Genomic DNA, 18,736 nt, shown 5'->3' with positions numbered 1-18,736 from the left:
CTCAGGCACGGCCAACATTTTTCTTTTAAACAGGAACTCTCTCATTGGCCTAGAGCTTGTCTAGGCGGGTAGGCTCCCTGAACAGTAAGCCTCAGAGCTTCCTGGTCCTGTGTCCCAGTACTGGGATTACAAAGGTACACCACCACACCTGAGTCATTTTACACGGGTGATGGGGATCGAACTCAGATCCTTATGCTTGCAAGACAGGTACTACGTTGGTGGAGTTATCTCCCTAGTCCCACCTGTGGAGCTTTGAATGGTTAACTAGAAGTTTCTGTCATGGCAATTGATGGATGTAAAATGTATTTCAAATACTTTAAAATAATATAAGCACTGCACAGTCATATATTCAACAAATATTTATTAAGTGCCTACTATGTGCCAAATACCCCTAAAATATAGCTACAGACATTGGCACTGTGGGTAAAATTAGATTGCCCCGTGAAAGCAATATTCCAGTTTTTAAAGACTTTTAGTGTTTTAGATTTTTTTTTTTTTAAAAAAAAAGGCACCTGGAAAGCAGGCGGGCCCTTTCTGTGCACACCGCAGGAAGACTGTTCACACCTGTCGGGTTCCACTTGCTGACGTTGTTCTGAGCAGAGAAGCTCACTCTGGAAACTCTGGGATGTGCTCTTGGGTGTTGACGTCTTCACAACTTGCTTGAAGAAAGTCTACGAAGGAAGGTCTTTTCACAAGACGGTATCAAGTCATTGAGGTCAAACTCAATGTCAAAGGAGGGGCTTTTTCCCAAGATAATTAAGGCAACCAGCACAGCCAGTTTAGAAGTCATTCCCTTGACTAGGTACTTCACCCCAGTTTCGGGGTCCATATACTCGAAGCAGTGAATCACGATATGGTGGCCAGAGTATGTGAAGTGGTTCTGGTAGTAGACTTGGGGGTGCAGGAAATAGTCCAAAGGCATGAGGAACACATCCTTAACTTCATCAGCGTTAGGCCAGGCCTGGAAGTTGTGGTCTAGAAAACCCACCACGGGGGTTATCAATGCGTCGTTCTGAAAGCAGAAACCAAAACCCACGTATTACAAAGTGCAGCGGTGCACTGATCCCAAGACTAAACACATTGCCGCTGCTAGGAGAGGAAAGACCAAGGCTATGATACACGGGACAAGGTGAACCAGGGGTCAGGGGTGTTCCTGACACAATTTCCTGTCCCCCATGTCACAGAGATGCTCCACTTGTGTTGGCATCTGGAATGATGTCATACACATTTTCCTCTTGGTAAAAACAGAGGTATGATGTCTTATCAGCATAAAAGTTGTGTATTCCTTATATTTAGGGGAAAAACACAAAACTGTAAGCCATACCATTGCTTATAAACTATATTTTTTGTAACATACATATTTGTCTTGTGAAGAGATAGTTTTACTTATGAGCGTAAATGTTTGCAAAATGACAGTTTCTGCTGCATGGAACATCTTCACTTCTACTGGAAAGCCTGCAAGAGAGGCTGGGACTGAGCATAGATGCGATCTCCAGTTTGAAGCTCCTGGGTCACAAGGAAGACACTGGGGAAAGCCAGAAGGAAGTACATAGTGAGGGGGGAGTCTAGAGAAGGCTAAACAGGCCCATGGGGACCTCTCATGGAGGGAGGCAGCTAAAGAGGGTTTCAGAATGGACTCAGGTAAGACTATTAACTGTATCCATGGTGAATAACCATCTTTGCCTAGAGAGGAGACAAGGGGAACATAGACCATAAATAGCCATAGGGTAATAAATCTTAGGTCATAGGTCACCGAGAGTCCCAGCCATGCTGGATCCTGCATAAAGGCTCACTCTTGGAGGCCATGGGTTTCCCAGAGCAGATGATGGTGAGCTGAGGATTGAGGTGCAAGCAGTTTCTTAATGTGCTAGAGGAGAAACTGGTGAGGGGCTGTGGAGGGAGAGCAACAGCTTGAAGAAAGCAGGCAGGGTGTTGTGGAGTACACTCCAGCTAGAGACATGGAGCCAGGGTCTCAGGCTCAACCGCAGCCACTGGTGGAGGACAGCATTACAGGGAGACGGTGCAACACTTCTGCCATGATGTCCAGCTTTAGCTAGCTTCAGTTACCCAGAGAATTGCTGGCTACCAGAAACACACAGTGGGAGGGAAGGATGGATGAAGAGATCTCAAGGGAACCCCAATAGGGTATGCCAGAATGAGGTACCTTACAGCTAACTAGCCATGGGCTCAAACCTCCAGAACTCTGAACTGAGCTAAATCTCCCTTCTAGGTTCTAGTTTCATTTCTATTACTGTGATTAAAAAAAAAAAAAGTCACCAAAAGTTAGTTTTGGGGAGAGAGGGTTATTTGTTTCAGAGTTCTAGCTCACAGTGCTTCAGTGAGGGAAATCGAGGCAGGAACCCACAGGAGGGACTGCTTACTAATCCACACAGCATGACTTCTGAGCAATGAATTCACTTCACAACCAAAAGAGTGAAGCAGGAACCATGGTAATGCAGTTTGCTGGCTCAGCCCAAGACCACCTGCCTAGGGGATGGTACTGCCCACAGTGGGCTTGGTCTGAGCACTCCTGCATCCATTAACAACTGACATGCCCCTACACACACACACACACACACACACACACACACACACACACACACACACACACTTTGGCCAGTCTGATCTAGATAATTCAGGGAAGACTCTCTATGTAGGTGATTCTAGGTTGTGGCAATTTGACTTTTAAAATTAACCATCATGCCCTATTAGTTGATTAGCTGATATGTTTGAAGACGAGCAGAAAGCAGCCCGAGGCATCTGTGAACTCCATTATTCCGACCACCCATATACAATTCATTAACTCTCAGGGATTGTGGAAATGAAGCTACCCTGGTTTGAGAGACTTTGAACTGCTTTAGTTCAACGAGTCAGGGAGTTCTAAACTCCCTAAAGTGTGTTGGAGGATTTGCAGAAATTAAGTGAAAATCAGATCATTAGAAAATGCAACTAAAGAGGAAACAACTGCCACGTTGCCCTCTCATGCTCTCTTCTCTTTGTCCGTGTCTCCCTGTCTGTCTGTATCTGTGTGTCTCTGTCTCTCTATCTCTGTCTTTAATCTTTCTCCACGTGTCTGTCTCTCTCAGTCATCACACACACACACACACACACACAAACACACACACAAACACACACTCCGCAAACATTTACAGAGAGGTCACCATCTTGTTCCATACTGAATCTTTCCGAAAGATGTCCTTTCCATTTTTCAAATATTCTCCATGAAGAAGGATGGGCTCAGTCTCACTGCCTTTTACAACCCAGTACCGCTGAGACTTTAAGCAAAATGGAACAGTAAGACAATCTAACCCTCTGTTTTTCCAACTGTTAGGCATTGGTGGTAGTATTGCTTTAATATACATTTTGCCTGAAATTCCAATGCAGAGAATATTTAAATTATCTCTATCTAGTTCTGTGGTTATATGAGAAGGACACCCCATCCTCTGGTGTTCCTCACTCAAACTATGGCACCAGCTATGAGGAAATATATCAACTATGAGGAAAATGTCAGCGACACTCACATTCAAGGACGCTGAACCAAAGGCATGGATGGTAAACCTTGACGCTACCACAGTCACAATGAGCACAGTACGAGAAACTGTCACAAGGACTAAGAGAGCCGACAACACAATCTGGTGTGCAGGATGGGGTCAAGGGCAGAAGGGAACACAATAGGAAAAGTAGTAAAGAACGGGTGGGTTTAGTTCATAATAAGGTTCTAACATTGTTTCCCAGTTATGACCAACGCACCACAGCTGTGTCAGGCATTAACCACGGAAGATGCTGGGATCGGGGCCATGAGAACAGATGACTACTAATTTGTCATCATTCTGGGCATCAATTTAGAGGGCTCTCGTACATTTATACTGATCAAATAATGCTGGTACACAGATTAAAACCAACCAGTGAATCCCGCAGTCCTTTCGCTCAACAGTGACTTTGCTAGCCGATGAGAACCGGCTATTTCAGTTCCTGGTTTGCAGATGCTGTTTGGCTTATCAGATAAGAAGGTCCTGACTCACACAGGAATGTGGTGACAAACACTGGCAGTTTTTAGACAGCTTGTCACATGATCTTGTCTTCCCAAATCATGACCCTAGTCTAATTATGAGGAGCCCAAGGCATGGAGAGCTAGCACATGCTGCTCTTGCAGAGGACTGGCATTCGAGTTCTCAGCATCTGTATCAAGTGGCTCCCAACCGCCTATAACCTTCAGCTCCCAGTTTGGAGTTGACAACATCTTTTTGGCCTCTGAAGGATCCTGCAGGCACATTCACCACCACCCGCATAAGCATAAATAAAAATAAAGTCTTTTTATGAAGACCTTTGCCAGGAGGTACCTGAATTGAAGGACATCCAGTAGAGCTTAAAACTGCCAGGGTCATGCTAAGATGGAGTGTGGGAAATAATCACAGACCCAAGCACCACAGAGATCTGATGATCAAATGCAGAGGAGGCTGAGGAGAAAAAGCCCCCTAGTTCTTTGACAAGAAGGCTCTTTATCCCAAGGTGTGCACCGAAATGATCGACATTGGAGTAAACAGCAAACACTGGGCCCTTCCCCTCCAAAGAGATAACATTTAGTATGTTGCACAATAGGATATTGCTTTTCAACTGAATTCTCAAAATAAATGTGGACTGGAGAAAAGTACATGTGAACTGAACATGAGTGGGGGCAATTCTGAGTACACTCAGTGTTCCGTGGCCCCCAGTTTGAAAATCATTGAGGTAGCTCCCCTCTTTCTGAATGAATGAGAAGGGCTTACCCATGGATACAGAGCTCAATGAAGGGCACACAAAGTTCACACGAGGACCCAGTTATCCTGGCTCTATGCTTAGTGCTCTTGGGAATTACATTTGAACCAACGGAGAATCCCCTAGGAGCTCAGAAGGGCTCATGACTGTCCTTACATCAATCAGATATGGCACCAGGTGAGAGACCACCTCCACTTGGTGGGGATGCAGCCCCACCTCCTCCTGGGCTTCACGGAGAGCAGTGGCCGTGTCATCCATGTCCACTGGGTCCCTCTTTCCTCCAGGGAAGCAGACTTCTCCGGGTGACCGTCTCAGCTGGGGGATTGTAAGAACAGAGTTACAAAGTGAGATTTCCGTTTGAGAACTATGTAGTCATTCAACAAATATTAACTCAACAAGATATGCTTTTCCTTGAATCCTAAAAACAAAACAAAACAAACAAACAAACAAACAAAACAAAATCAAGACTGCTGAGATGGGCTTAGCAGGTAAGGGTACAACCTGAGTCTGAATCCCAAGCCCATATGGTGGAAGGAAAACAGTGATGTTTGAAAGTTGTCCTCTGACCTTCACATGAGTGGCATGGTGTGCATGCATGCTTGCACAAGCAGGCTAGTGCACACATACATACATACACACAATACACCCCATACACAAATATATCTTACACTAATAACTTTATCACAAAGGTTCAGAAATGTCTATTTAGAAAATTCTCTGCATTGTTCCCCATCTGAAATAGATATTTTACATAGTCTTTTCCTACTTCATAAACCTATAGAAATATTTGTACGCAATATTAACATCAAATTAAGCTTCGCTACTTATTCATGTACTATACCTTCTACTTTTTATATCTCACCACACATCCACCAGCTATAATTTTTAATGTATAACATTTGGTACATACAGAACATAAAAATATCCCTGAAGGAAATAATAATTTAACTTTATAAATAATATATGTTGTTGCTGGTATCACAGCAGCTATTGGTTGGAGGGGTGGAAGGACCTCCCGCAACAATATGTATTTAAATAAAAATAATACTGCATAGAAAACATACCTACCAAGAATTCAGGCTCATTTTGTCTGACAAATTCACATGTTCATAAAAATATTGTTAATTTCAATTCATTGATATGTTTTAGATGTTTTTGCTTATTTAAAATATGTATATGTCTATATTATATGCAGAGAATAATCCCCCTAAGCTCCCTGTATCTTTTTCTCTTCCCTCCTAGTAGTCCTCTTACTCTCCCTAAGCAGTTTTCCTTTTCCTTTTATATCATATATATGCATGATTTTATATGTCTATATAAATGTAAGAACTACAAGTGAAGGAAAACAGTATATGATTAAGTTCAGTTGCATTTATTTTCTTACACATGGTATGATCTTGTTTTTCTTCAATTTTCATTTCATATGTATACAATATATATATATATATACATAAACACAAACATATATACATATGCACCTAGGTTAATTCCATTTATTGTAAATAGTGCAAACACACACACAGACACACACAAACACACACACACCTTACATTAATAACTTTGAGACCTTCTGTTAATTCTGATTTTTGTCTACATGCCTCTAAAAGACAATAGAAACACATAAACAGTCAGATACCAGTGAGGGTTTGTAAAAGCTAAAGGAAAGGATGCTACAAAGACAGTATTACCAACAGATGTGTTTGTTAAGTCCTTTGTGAGTGCTAACCATATTCAGGGCATATGCTTCACAGGAATTTTTCTACAAGCTGTTATGATTTGTGGGAAAACATTGGGACAGGGTCTCAGTCTGACCTCAGATTTGCTTTGCAGTCAAGGATGACTTTGGGCCTTTGGTCTTTCTGCTTCCTTCTCTCCAGTGCGGTGACTGGGATTTGCACCACCATGCCCTGTTTTAGGCAGTCTGCGGATCAAACCCAGGACAAGCACATGGTAGGCCAGCACTCTACCAACTGTTCTACATCCCCAACCCTACAAGTTATTGTATCTTAAAGCATTTTTAGTGAAGTAAAATCAATATGATTAACCAACTTAAAACAAACAATTCAGGAACATTTAATAAACCCATAAAGATATATAACCATACCTAATATCTAGTTTCAGAATGTTTTCCCCACTCCAAGAGGAAGCCACACCCATTAAGATTCCCCCACTCTGCTCCCTGTTCTCTGCTTTCTGTCCAAGTGGATTTCCAGTTTGATTATTTCGTGTAAATGAAGTCACATGACATGTGATCGTCTGTTGGGGAATATTATTTTAAGCTGTGTTGCTTTTGTTTATGCTGCATTTGTTTAACTCTGTGAAGCTGTGATTCTCTGCCTGTCTAAAATCCCTGAACGTCTAATAAAGTGCTGAGCAGCCAATAGCAAGGCTGGGCCAAGCATAGGTGGGGCTGGCAGGCAGAGACAATAAATAGAAGAAAAAAAAATGAGGAAGAGGGGGGGAGTAAGAGAACAAGGAGAGGAGGACATCAGGGTCCAGCCACCCAGCTACCCAGCAAGCCATGGAGAAAGAAGTAAAGAAAGGTATACAAAAATAGGGAAAGATAAAATTCCAGAGGCAAAAGGTAGTCAGGATAATTTAAGAAAAGCTGGCAGGAAACAAGCAAAGTTAAGGCCGGGCATTCATAAGTAAGAGTAAATGTCCCCATGTGTGGTTATTTGGGAGCTGGGTGGTGGGCCTCTCAAAAGGAGTAAAGAGTAAAAGAGTCAACAACAACTTTCCGTATCTCTCAGCATCTTGTTTGTGAGGTTTTGCCATGTTGTATCACAGGCCTGAATATGGCTGAATAGTATTCCTCCGCTTGTATAGATCACAAATGATCTCTATCAACGGGCACACAAACCGCATTAGATTACTCTTATTCTACTTTCACAGAAAGGGTAAGACCCCTAGAGGTTAAGTTACCTGACAAAGTTCACACAGTGAGCTATAATTGGAGTTTAATTCTAGAGGCCACGTTCTTAATCAGCATAGCATCTATTTAAGAGTCTCTAGGGCCACGGGGATGACTCAACGGGGAGAAGTGTCTGTGATGCAAGCCCAGCGATCGGAATTTGATTCCTAGAATCCACACACAAGGCTGCATGTGATGTCATGCATCTGTAACCTCAGAATTCTCACAACTAGACGAGATGCAGAGACAGGACAGCAATCCAGAAGCTTAAGTTTCCTCTACTAGTGAGCAATCATTCTGCAAGATTTGAGACAACCTGGGAGAAGCTCAAAGAGCAAAACTCTGGGCTCTATAGCTGGGGAATGAGAAGATGAGGCCAAGAGAGACCCTGTCTCAATAACAAGGGAGGAGAGAAGAGACTCTCAAAAGGGGTCCTCTAGCTCCCCTACTTAGGTCGCCATGCAAAATGCTCACATTTACACTCCCATATAAATTTAAATAAATAAATATGAGTTTGCTAAAACATAGTATGGTTGAGGAGCCATCACCATCAGTGCCATGTATCTCAACATCTCCATTAATTTTTGTTCACTCACAAGAAGAACAGGGCCCTCTCTTTCCCGACTCCTCCACCGACATCTCCAACGTCAGTTCTTTCTGATTTTAGGACAATGTGTCTCCATGTGTGACATTCCGGTAATTTCCTCCTTTCTTGTCCCTGAAAGATGCAGCCCTCACCATTCTCTTTTCTGCAGTGCCCACCCCAGTTTCTCTTCCACCCTCACCCACACCTTGTCCAGTGTCCTCCCCACTCGTCTGCTGCGAGAGCCTGACTCAGCAGGACTCTTAGGTCGGCTTCTTGCCAACTCTGTGCAAAGATCACGGCAGTGTGCGCCTGCTAGAACCACAGGGCGGTTCCATGAGCTGAGGCTTTAGCACGTGGAGCCATGTCTTGGTCCCAGGCAAAGGGATGTAATGAAAGACCCTAAAGTCGGTTCTTGATGTTCAGAGTTCAACCTAGACGTCCTGTTGGCATTCTGAGCACCTGGATTAACACAGTACTGACAGAGCTGTGTTAAAGAAAGCTAGCAGCCAGATCTGGTCAGAATGTCTGTTTCCTTGAATGTAGATATCCTCAGTCACAAGGTAATGTCATTTGGACGTGAGGCTCTTGGAAAATTCTAATGGAGCAAGGCCCTTATCAATGAGATTAGAGCTTACCAACTGTTCTGCTCACTCTGTGAGCACACAGGGAAAAACCATCATCCACGAGTTAGAAAGAGGTCAGGACGGAGTACTCGATCTGCAGATGCCTGGATACTGAACTTCGGAGCCCCCACAGCCATTAGAAATGTTTCATGTTTATAAGCATCCAGTATAAGGTATTCTGTTGCAGCGGTTTGAGAGGACTGAGGCTGCTGCAGCCAAAGACTCCACTTTAGCAAGCTTTTTGTTTTTTATTCATTCATTTCTGTTATTTTGTGGTGCTGAGGGTTGAGCCAGGGCTCTGTGCCTACTAGGGCAGTGTTCTGCCATTGTGCTATGCTACCAGCCCTAGGTAAGTCTTTGGAAGACATTGGTAGTTTCTCCCTGCCGTAAACGGAGAGTTCTACGGGATCTGATTTGGCAGTTATGGTCTCACACATTTTCTCATCGGTGACAGATGCAAGAGTAGGGAGAGGAAGGCTGGACCATTTTCTGTCTACTGAAGCCTGTCTTACAGAAGACCTAAAAAAATACACCTTCCATTACTTTACCTCTAAAATATGATTTATTGTTCGCACATTCCACTCTACAGTAGCTGGTGACAGGGGCACCCACAAGGACTCATTGGCTTGATAGAAAATATGAACTTGATTTAAAATATATTTCGAAAGCCCTTCAAAAAGACCCCAGAGCATGCCAATTCAATTCAAGTGGCCTTCCGCCTTGGCTCCAATTAATAGGGAACAAGAACCTTTTGAATTCCAGAGAACTCTGCTCTTAGAAAGGGTTCTACTGTTTTGGAAGCAAGTAAGTGCATTTTAAAAAACCAACTTTTCATAGACTGTTGGGACCAGAAAGGGTTCTACCTAGTCATGAGAGTTCATAATCTTTTCCCTCTGTAAACAGTGTAAGCTGTGTATCTGTTTGTATGGACATACATGTGTTTGTGTGGATGCACATGTCTATGTGTGCATGTGGAGGCCAAAGGTCAACTTTAGACACCAATCCTTAGGTGCCAACTATACTGGGTTGCTTTGTTTGTTTTTTATTTATTTTATTTTTGAGATTATAATAGAATCACATCATTTCTTCCTTCCCTTTCCTCTCTCCAAACACTCTCATATAAATCCCCCTTGCTCTCTTTTAAATTCATGGCTTTTTTGCATCAATTATTATTACAATCATATAGGTTATCCTATTCCATTTGGAGAGACCTAGGTTAATAGGAGACTGTCTCAAACAACAGTGTAGCTTCCGACATTACAAGGAGACCCTCATAAGCTGTCACCAGCATGATGGCCTAAACATGAGCTAAACAAGGACAAGACCAACAGACATGCCAAAGAGGAGGGAGGTCCTACCCTACACAAAGAACTACAGGCAACGAAGGAGTACTGAGGCCAGGGGGGACAATCGTTCCTTAGAGAAGCGCCCATCAACTGGTTATCCAACACCAAACGGACAGCCCTCAAAACATGAATAAGTAGCATAATATGGACTAAGTAGGTTTATTCAGGAATATACATGTACACACACACACACACACACACACATACACACACACACAAACATTCTCACTCTCCCAGTGAACAGACCTCAATTTTCTAGTTCTAGCTAAGTGTCTCCTCTGGGAAACTCGATTTTGATCACTTCATAAACTGGTACCACTTGTCGGCCCCACAGTGAAAAGGATCTCCACAGCTCTGTGTCCCCTGAGTCCACAGAACTCAGTTGTTGTTTATTTATTAATTTATTATTTAATCATGCTGGTTGGAAGGCCATGCCATTTTGTGGTCCGTTTATTTCTACCCTGGGATAACCTTGAAATGATCATTTCTTCAACTCTCTTTGAAAAACATTCCCAACAGCAAGGAAGGGTACCCAGAAGTGCATAGGAGAGACAGGAACACCCAGCCTAGTACAGTTATAAAGTCAGATGGTTCCTAACTTCAGCTGGCATTCAACTGGGCAGCGGGCTTCAGGGCCTAGGCTACTAACAGTACGCTCCAGTTTACCTGGATGGATTAGTTTAATGGAGTCATTGTTAATGGGGAATATTTTCTACCCTTCTTCTGCCGGGACTACTGGCACTGTTTGGAGACGTGATATTATCACGCAGATGAGCCTGTGCATGTGTGCCGCTGTCACGGGTAGAAATCAAGACAACACTAAACATCCCAGAGTACACAAGAAGGCTCCTTAACAAAGAATGTTCTAGATCCAAATCCTGTTTAAGCACCTATATTAAGTAACCCTGGTCTAAAGTGTTTTCTATTTCTTGTAAAGGTAAATTTTGTTGTTTCTAAATGCCCCCAAGATGTCACCTACCTTGTCTGAGCGGACAGTGAGCAGCAGGTACAGCTTTCCTCCTTTGACCAGCAACGGCAGAAGGACAGAGTATTTATTAGCAGACAGATGGGAATATCTGGTCCCGACATCGAACCTTTTCAAGCGGGCCTTGGCATCGTCTATCAGCTTGTTCCTAAGAGGAGGACAAGGCAAGAGCTCTAGTAAGCAGAGCTCTGGCTGGAAGCTCCTAGCCCTGCTGATCTATTTGTGTGTGGGGGTGGTGGAGGGATGGGATGGGTGGTGGGGCTGGGAGTGTGCGCCTTGGATTTCATTTCTGAGTCTCATTATAGTGTTTCAATAACCTGGCAGAAATGACAGTACTTAACCTGCATGCTATTGGCAAGAATGAGAGAGGCAAAAGCATCAAGTCCACAGTTGCATACACAAGTTCACTTAGAAAAGCAAATTAAATTTAAAATTCAGTGTACGCCAGGTGAGGCATGTATGTAATAAGAGCAAGAGGACCAGGCGTTCAAGGTTAACCTCAGCAACACGGTGAGTTCAGGGCCTACCTGTGATACATGACTCCTTACCTCAAAAAAAAAAAAAAAAAAAAAAAAAACCCAAACCAAATCAATTATGTGTGGTAAGACACTTCTCCCATCATGTCATAGTTGAACTGTGACATCTGTAAGTAAGCTGTACTTCATTATAATTCCAGCTGTTTGGGAGCTGAGGGAGGAGGATCACAAATTCAAGGCATCCTGGAGATACACAGTGAGTTCAAGGCCAACCTTGAACTCTAGACCCTGTTTCAAAACAAGAAATAAAAAGAGGGTTTGGGCTGTAGCTCAGTAGTAGAGCCTTTGCTTAGCGTGGGAGTCCCTGGTTCTGCCCCTAGTGCTCTGGAGGAGGAAATACTATAGTTACACGTAAATAGGTCAGGTGTGTCAAAAAAAAGTCTCTATGGGGCTTGCCTGGCCCTTCTGCCATGTTCTCACTTTCAGACGCCCTGTAAAAGTAACCCCCAAACTCACACATCCCCAGAATCTGGCAGAAGGCTGCTCTCCGCAGGGTGTACCTCCCACCGTGACGCAGAGACTTTGAGGAAGACTGAGAAGGAGCCCTTGATCTAACTTCAGAGTCACGATGTGCCTCTGTGGCAGCCCAAGGGACTGTTTTGAGAACCTTTACTGAGGGTTACGCCAAAAGTTTAGATTCCTCACCACGTATGGCAGCATTTTCTTGTAGCTCTTTCTGGGTTCCTCAGACAAGCGTATTGTGCTGCTGGCCTGCACAGGGTGTTGGACAGTGGCCTCATTCATGTCAACTTAGAACCTGGGGATGTGACTTTACTCAGAAAAGGGAACTTTGCAGATGTAAGTAGTTAAGACTGGATTTCGGGAAAACTCCCAATGCAATGACGGGTGTCTCTGAAGGAAGAGAAGAGGCTACAGAGAGACTCCCATGGAGATGGGGACCAGAGTGCTGCTGCTACAAGCCAAAGATGGCCAGAAGCCACCAGAAGCCGGAAGAGGCAACTAAGTGCCCCCAGAGACTTCTGAGTGTGTTGCTGCGGACACCTTGATTATGGACTGGCCTTCGGACCCAAGAGAGGATGAGGAACTGCTATCATCTAAGTCATATAGTCATGGTGGACTTCGTCATGGTGGTCACAGAAAGTGGCCATCAGCTTTCAATATTCTGTAAGGTGACTGCACAGAAGCAGATGTTTAGGTCAGTCAGAGGCCACTTCATCCCCAAAATGGGTGGAGCCAGGTGTGGGGGCTCACACTTTGCTTGGGAGGTTGAGGCAGGAGGATTGCCAAAATTTTGAGACCAGCCTGGGCTACATACAGAAAATAATAATGGCATCATCTCCTGGAGCCTCAGAGTCCTCATCTGAAACTTGTTTGGGGGTAGTCTTGATGATAAAGTGGCCGGTTCACAAATGGGGATGGAGTGGGGGTGGGGCCCTCAGTTGTGACTGTTAATGACTAGAGATGTTTGGTTTTTCTCACCACCTCCCCAGCCCTTTCCACGTGGCAGAGTGCTGCCTGCAAACCCATCAAATGTCCTGGAAAGGGTCACTGAAAGCGGGGACACAGTGCACAGCCTCTATTCAGAAAAGACAACTAGCCAGGCGGGAAGAACTCTGCCCAAGGAGGCTTTTAAGGAACCCCTCGAACTGCCCAGAGGCAGCAGGAGAAACCGAAGTCTAGAAACTGTCTCCATACTAACACCATTAAAATAGGAGCAACAGCTCTGATCAGGGCTCACACCACTCTGTGTTTACTTCTCAGGACAGCCCTGTAGGTAATAACAGGATCATGTGAGCACAGGCTGGGAGCAGCCTTGAGCAAGAACCACGATCGATCGTGAGTGTAAGTAGCCACCCAAGAACTTGAATCCCATCTGGCTGATGGCAGGACTGTCCGGCCATCGTGGGGTTCTGAGGTTCTGCTGTGGGGCGGCAGGTTACTGGAATGACACAGGTTGGCAAATGGGAAGCGCTGTGACCTAGGGGCAGGAGGACACTGCTGCCTGTGTGAGACTCTTGTTAGGTGAAACCCCTACTCTGTCCCCAGGAGCAGAAGGGGCAAAGTCCCAGCTGGCCATCCAGGAGGCTAGTTCGGAGGAGCCTGAACGGCACTATGGCTCAGCAGGTTGTCAGCCTCGGGTCTGGGCAGTGATCGGGACCCGGTTAGGTCAGGCTTCAGTGTCTGGAGCCGGAGGACTTTACCTGACACAAGGTCGCGACATCGGCCATGCAGTTCCTTTGCTACGAGCTGCTGGGGACTTCAGGAAGCAAAGCGCTCTCACGCGCGCGTGCGCACAGCTGTCCTAGGAAGAAACCGGACTGTGTCAGACCCGGGAGGGGCGGGGCCTGATGGTGGGCGTGTCCGGGGCGGAGTTGGGTCTGAAGTTGGCGCTGACAGGGTTTAAATTGCTGAATATAGTAAAACGGTTTGCTTTCTAGCAGCTTGGGCTTCTCTAAACCCGTGGATTAAAAAAAAAATACACGTGTGTGTTTGTGTGTGTGTCTGTGTGTGTCTGTGTGTGCGTGGGTCAAAGGACTACTTGCAGGAAGCAGTTCTCTCCTCCCACCCTGTGGGTTCTGGGGATCGAACTCTGGTAGGTTGGCTCAGAGGCAAGCACTTTTGCCTGCTGAACCATCTTGCAAGCCCAGTGACATTTTAAAAAAACGTTTATTGATTCTTTGTGGATTTCTTCCCATCTCACTTACCTCCGGGTCTCCTTGCATCTGTCCTTTGCCTTTAGAACAATTTTTTTTTCTTAAAGTGACGATGCAAGCCAGGCATGGTGGAGCCAGCTGTCACTCAGCACTGAGAGGCTGATGCAGATCAAGGTCAGTAAGGCCAGGAGGACAAAAGAAACAAAAATCAAGATTCTGCACCCATGAAGCAAGAGGAGAGTAGAATCTCCTTCAGATGTGAGCGGAGAGTGGTCTGATGGCCAGCGTTGAGTACCTGCAGTTCCTGGGTGGAGATCACACAGAGAAAAGATCCGTGGAATAGAGGAGAGGGTTATGAAACAAATAGCCACACAGAGAAGCCAGAGGTCTCTGAAGGGAGGGAGGAAGGTGGCCTGAGCCCCCTCACTCCTGTCTAAAGCTGCGGTTCTCACATGCGGGTTTCCCACGGTGTCTCCAGTGTCCTGGGCAATGTAGATTCTGCCCAGAGGCACACACCTGCTGAGTCCAAGGAGGGTAGCAGGTCAACAAAAGTAAGCAGATGCTGACGTCTGCTGGCTGAACCTGCTTTCAGGGAGGAGGGATGCCTAGAGATGAGGGAAGCCAGGAGAGTAAGCCTAGAAGGAAGGCGGAGTGTGTGCCACCACCTTACATGGAGCTGAATAAGGGAGTGTGCCAGGAACGCTGGTGGGAACTGAGACTCACAGGGTGGGGCAGGCATAGTGTCTGACACATATGCTTAATAATATACTTTAAATTTTATTATATATTTTTCCATAATTTCATACGTGAATACAATGTATTTAGATCATATCTACCTCCCACACTCCTCCTCTTATTCCCTCCAGACCCTTCCTCCAACCCACACCCACTTCCCAGATTCATGCTTTATACTTCTTTTTTTCTTTTTCTTTTCATCTCTTAAAATCTAAAGATTTAATGTAATACTGAAGAATATATAAAAATGAATCAAAACTGAATTACATTCATCTTTGGATCAGTGTAGTAAAAATATAATTCATGTATATTATTTTTGATGTAAGAATAATTTCATAAAAACAAGAATACTTACGACTCATGAGAGTCACCTGAGGGAACAGTTGTACCATAGTTCCCTCATGGTCAAACACACCTAGTTCACAGGCCGTTTGTTTCTCTGGGGTGTGCTGAAATACATGGGTTCAGAGGTCAGAAGGATGTAGCCTCGAACCAGAGCTCTATGACCTCAAGCTTAATATTTTTATTTTCTCATCAGCAAAGAGAGGGTAGCAATACCATTGTAGAAATAATCTTATTCATTGTGCTCTGATGATTTTTTTCTCGTGTGTGTGTGTGTATGTTGTATATGTATATGTAGAACTTGGGTTTAATGGAGCTGGGATGTGCAGTTGGCAGAGTGTTTACTTACCATGAATGAAGCTCTTAGTCTAATCTCTTAACACGCCTAGGTAAATGCTTGTAATCCCAGCAATTCAACACTTGGGAGGTGGCAGCAGGAGGATCAGATATCCAAGGTCGTTCTTGGCTGCATAGCAAAGTAAAGACTAGTCTTGAATACTTGAGAGTCAATTTCAAAGAAGAAGAGTAAGAGGAGAAGAAGGAGGAGGAGGAGGAGGAGGAGGAGGAGGAGGAGGAGGAGGAGGAGGAGAAGAAGAAGAAGAAGAAGAAGAAGAAGAAGAAGAANAGGAGGAGAAGAAGAAGAAGAAGAAGAAGAAGAAGAAGAAGAAGAAGAAGAAGAAGAAGAAGAAGAAGAAGAAGAAGAAGAAGAAGAAGAAGAAGACTGGACATCAGTAGCCACAGATTTAGGGAAAAGAAACTGACCTTAACTTCTAGAGAAAGGTGTTAAGTAACCATCAAAAATTATGTCTTAGGGTTTCTGTGACAGATATTATGACCAAAAGCAATTTGGGGAAGAAAGGGTTTGTTTTTTGTCTTACAGCTTGTGATCTACCATCCAAAGAAGTCAGGGAAGAAACCTGGAAGAAGGAACTGATGTAGAGGCCATGGAGGAGCGTTGCTTGCTGGCTTAGTAAGCCTGCTTTCTTATATATCCAGGACCACAAGTCCAGTGGTGACACCTCCTCCCCACAGTGAGCTGAACCCTCTCCCATCAATCATAGGTCAAGAAAATGCTACACAGGATTTGCTCACAGACTGGTATGATGGGAGCTATTTTCTCAATTGAGGTTTTTCCTTCCAAAATGACTCTAGCAAGTGTCAAGCTGACATAAAACTAGCCAGCACAGGTTATAAAGGAATTATAGGGGGAAATGCCTGCAGAACAGCTGTGGGCCCCAAAAGGCTGGGAATTTATTTCCAGGTGTTCCAAAGGTGATTCAAAGCATAGCACTCTCCCGAGAATGTCTAAGTTTCCTGATGTGATAATAAAACAGACATATTCTTGTCATAAGTCTTTGAGCATCTCTGAGCCAGGCCTGCCACACCTGTGCCACACCTCTGCCACACCTCGGTCAGTGTGCCTCTGCACAGTCCACACCATTGATTGTCTGCACACCTTTGGAAATGAGATGATGATTGGTGCTGTCTGATTGCTTTTTCCTCTTGTAATCTTTGTGTAGTGGAACAATCAAGAAGACTTCATTACCAGTGACAAGTGTACAGGGAAGTTTGTCATCGGAATGAAGGCTCCATCTAACAGGCATATCATGGGACAACTGCATCTCCCTATGAGGAGCCGTTTTGCTCCCAATTAGCCTGGAAATTAGTTATGAAACTAGCTCAAGATTTTCTAGGACACATAGACAGCTCAGCTTCTTGGCAGAAACAGAGGCTGCCCCACCAGAAACTTTCCCTCTATGGTCTCTCTTTGATCTTGGGGGGGGGGGGGATCAGCTTTCAACAACTTCTAACTCTACCCCAGCTAAAGTTTTGCACCTTCAAAGGCCAGGGAGGAAATGCGATAGTTTGAAATAAATGGCCCTTGTAGGTTTGTGTATTTGAACACTTGGTCCCCTGATGGTGGAGATGTTTGGGAAGGTTATAAAATCTTTAGGAGGTGGAGCTAGGTTTTATAACTTGGTTCTACTTCCTGTTTTATTTTGCTTCTTGCTCCTGCCACCACGCTTATACTTCCCCACTGTGATTGAATTCTATATATCCCCTCTGGAACTGTAAGCATGAAACACAAAACCAAACCAAACCAAACCCCCTTTCTCTCTTAATTTGTTTTTCCTAAGAGCACTGGACCACAGCAACAGAAACAGAACGAACACAGTCCCCAGTCCACATCTCTTCCTATATTTAGACTCCATCTCTTGTCTAGCCTGGTGCTGCCTGGAACCTCAGTAAAGGGCCACACCCACCACCTGTACTGTGCTTCCAGAAATGCCATTTGACATGCACCTGCACATTCTGTAACTTCAGTAATAACATCCCCACGTGGGCAGAAAGTTGGACCAGCCTTTTGGAAAGGATGCTGCCGTCAGTTTGCTGCTGGCTGCTAGCTAGCTTCCTGTATGATCTTTGCCCAGCTGCCTTAGAATGGTCCCCAAATGGTTTTGTTGGGTAGGGAAGGCAGTGTCTATGGCTAAGAAGGCAGATGAGGCTGCAAGCTGTTCTGGTGTCGTTTCAAGGGTTTGGTGTGGAAGGGTGGTCTTGTTGGCATCACAGTGCATGGAACTTTGTGCAGTGGCAACTGTGCTCTCCCTGGGTGCTTGGGAGAGCGATGGCTAACCACATGCAGCATTGGACTGCAGCCAGAGGGGCTGAGAAACTCATTCTTTAATTTGCTCCCTTTTGATTAATTTAAGTTTAAATGGTCACATGTGGCAGTAGCTGCTGTATTAACACAATCTAAGGATTATAGCTTCTAGGTTTCCTGCTATCTTGCAGTTTTCTGAGGGGTGTCTGCGCTCATCTTTCACAAAGGATACCAAGACCTCAGGCTAAACTCATGCTTGAAGTAAGTTCTTAAAGGCATTTTTGTGGTGTTTGATGAGGGCAACAAAGATTAGGGGGGAACAAAAGCTTCATTGGAAAGGATACTTTCCTTAGATTTTAACTTCAGTTATGTGTGTGTTTATGTGTGCATGGAGGGGCGTACACGTGATTGCAGGTGCCTGCAGAGGTCAGAGGAAAGCGTTGGGTCCTCTAGAACTAGAGTTACGGGTGGTTGTGACTCTTCTGACACAGGTGCCAGGGACAGAACTCAGCTCTTTTACGAGACAGCGTGGAGCTCTTAGCCACTGGCCTGTTTCTCCAGCTCTAAATTCATCTCTTAAACAAGAGCTGAGATATATCCTACCTACCATGTGAGCGTACCCTCATCCACACCATAGCACTTCAGGTGAGGTTTTTCTAATATAAAGCAGTTCTTCCTATTTAACCCCCAAAGTGAA

The 18,736-nt window shown here is 44.6% G+C and overlaps 1 protein-coding gene across 2 annotated transcripts; it reads right to left on the bottom strand.

The window, feature by feature from the left end:
- Positions 1-344: 344 nt before the first annotated feature.
- Nudt7 (nudix hydrolase 7) lies at positions 345-14,023 on the bottom strand. Of its 2 annotated transcripts, none has more exons than XM_050143857.1 (4): positions 13,908-14,023; positions 11,204-11,357; positions 4,912-5,070; positions 345-1,012 (listed from the first exon to the last, which is right to left on the bottom strand). In XM_050143857.1, exons 1-4 carry the CDS (start codon positions 13,925-13,927, stop codon positions 650-652), a joined length of 696 nt encoding a protein of 231 aa, XP_049999814.1. In that variant the 5' UTR covers positions 13,928-14,023; the 3' UTR covers positions 345-649. The 2 variants fall into 2 exon arrangements, with proteins under 2 accessions (XP_049999814.1, XP_049999815.1); XM_050143858.1 differs by having other exon boundaries at positions 4,972-5,070.
- Between the last annotated feature and the right edge of the window lie 4,713 nt (positions 14,024-18,736).

This window comes from Alexandromys fortis, unplaced genomic scaffold, assembly GCF_014885135.2.
Source record: "Alexandromys fortis isolate MF-2015 unplaced genomic scaffold, M_Fortis_MF-2015_v1.1 scaffold_1, whole genome shotgun sequence".
Classification (NCBI taxonomy): Eukaryota; Metazoa; Chordata; class Mammalia; order Rodentia; family Cricetidae; genus Alexandromys; species Alexandromys fortis.
This window is presented reverse-complemented; position numbering and strand designations above follow the sequence as displayed.

What these genes read in the sequence shown, in the direction of transcription:
- Nudt7 (XM_050143857.1), bottom strand. Translation starts at nt 13,927, where the DNA reads ATGTCGCGACCTTGTGTCAG. An exon ending in ATGTCGCGACCTTGTGTCAG is followed by an intron (nt 11,358 to 13,907) that starts GTAAAGTCCTCC and finishes TCCTCCTCTTAG; the next exon opens with GAACAAGCTGATAGACGATG. An exon ending in TGGTGCCATATCTGATTGAT is followed by an intron (nt 1,013 to 4,911) that starts GTAAGGACAGTC and finishes TTCTGCTTTCAG; the next exon opens with AACGACGCATTGATAACCCC.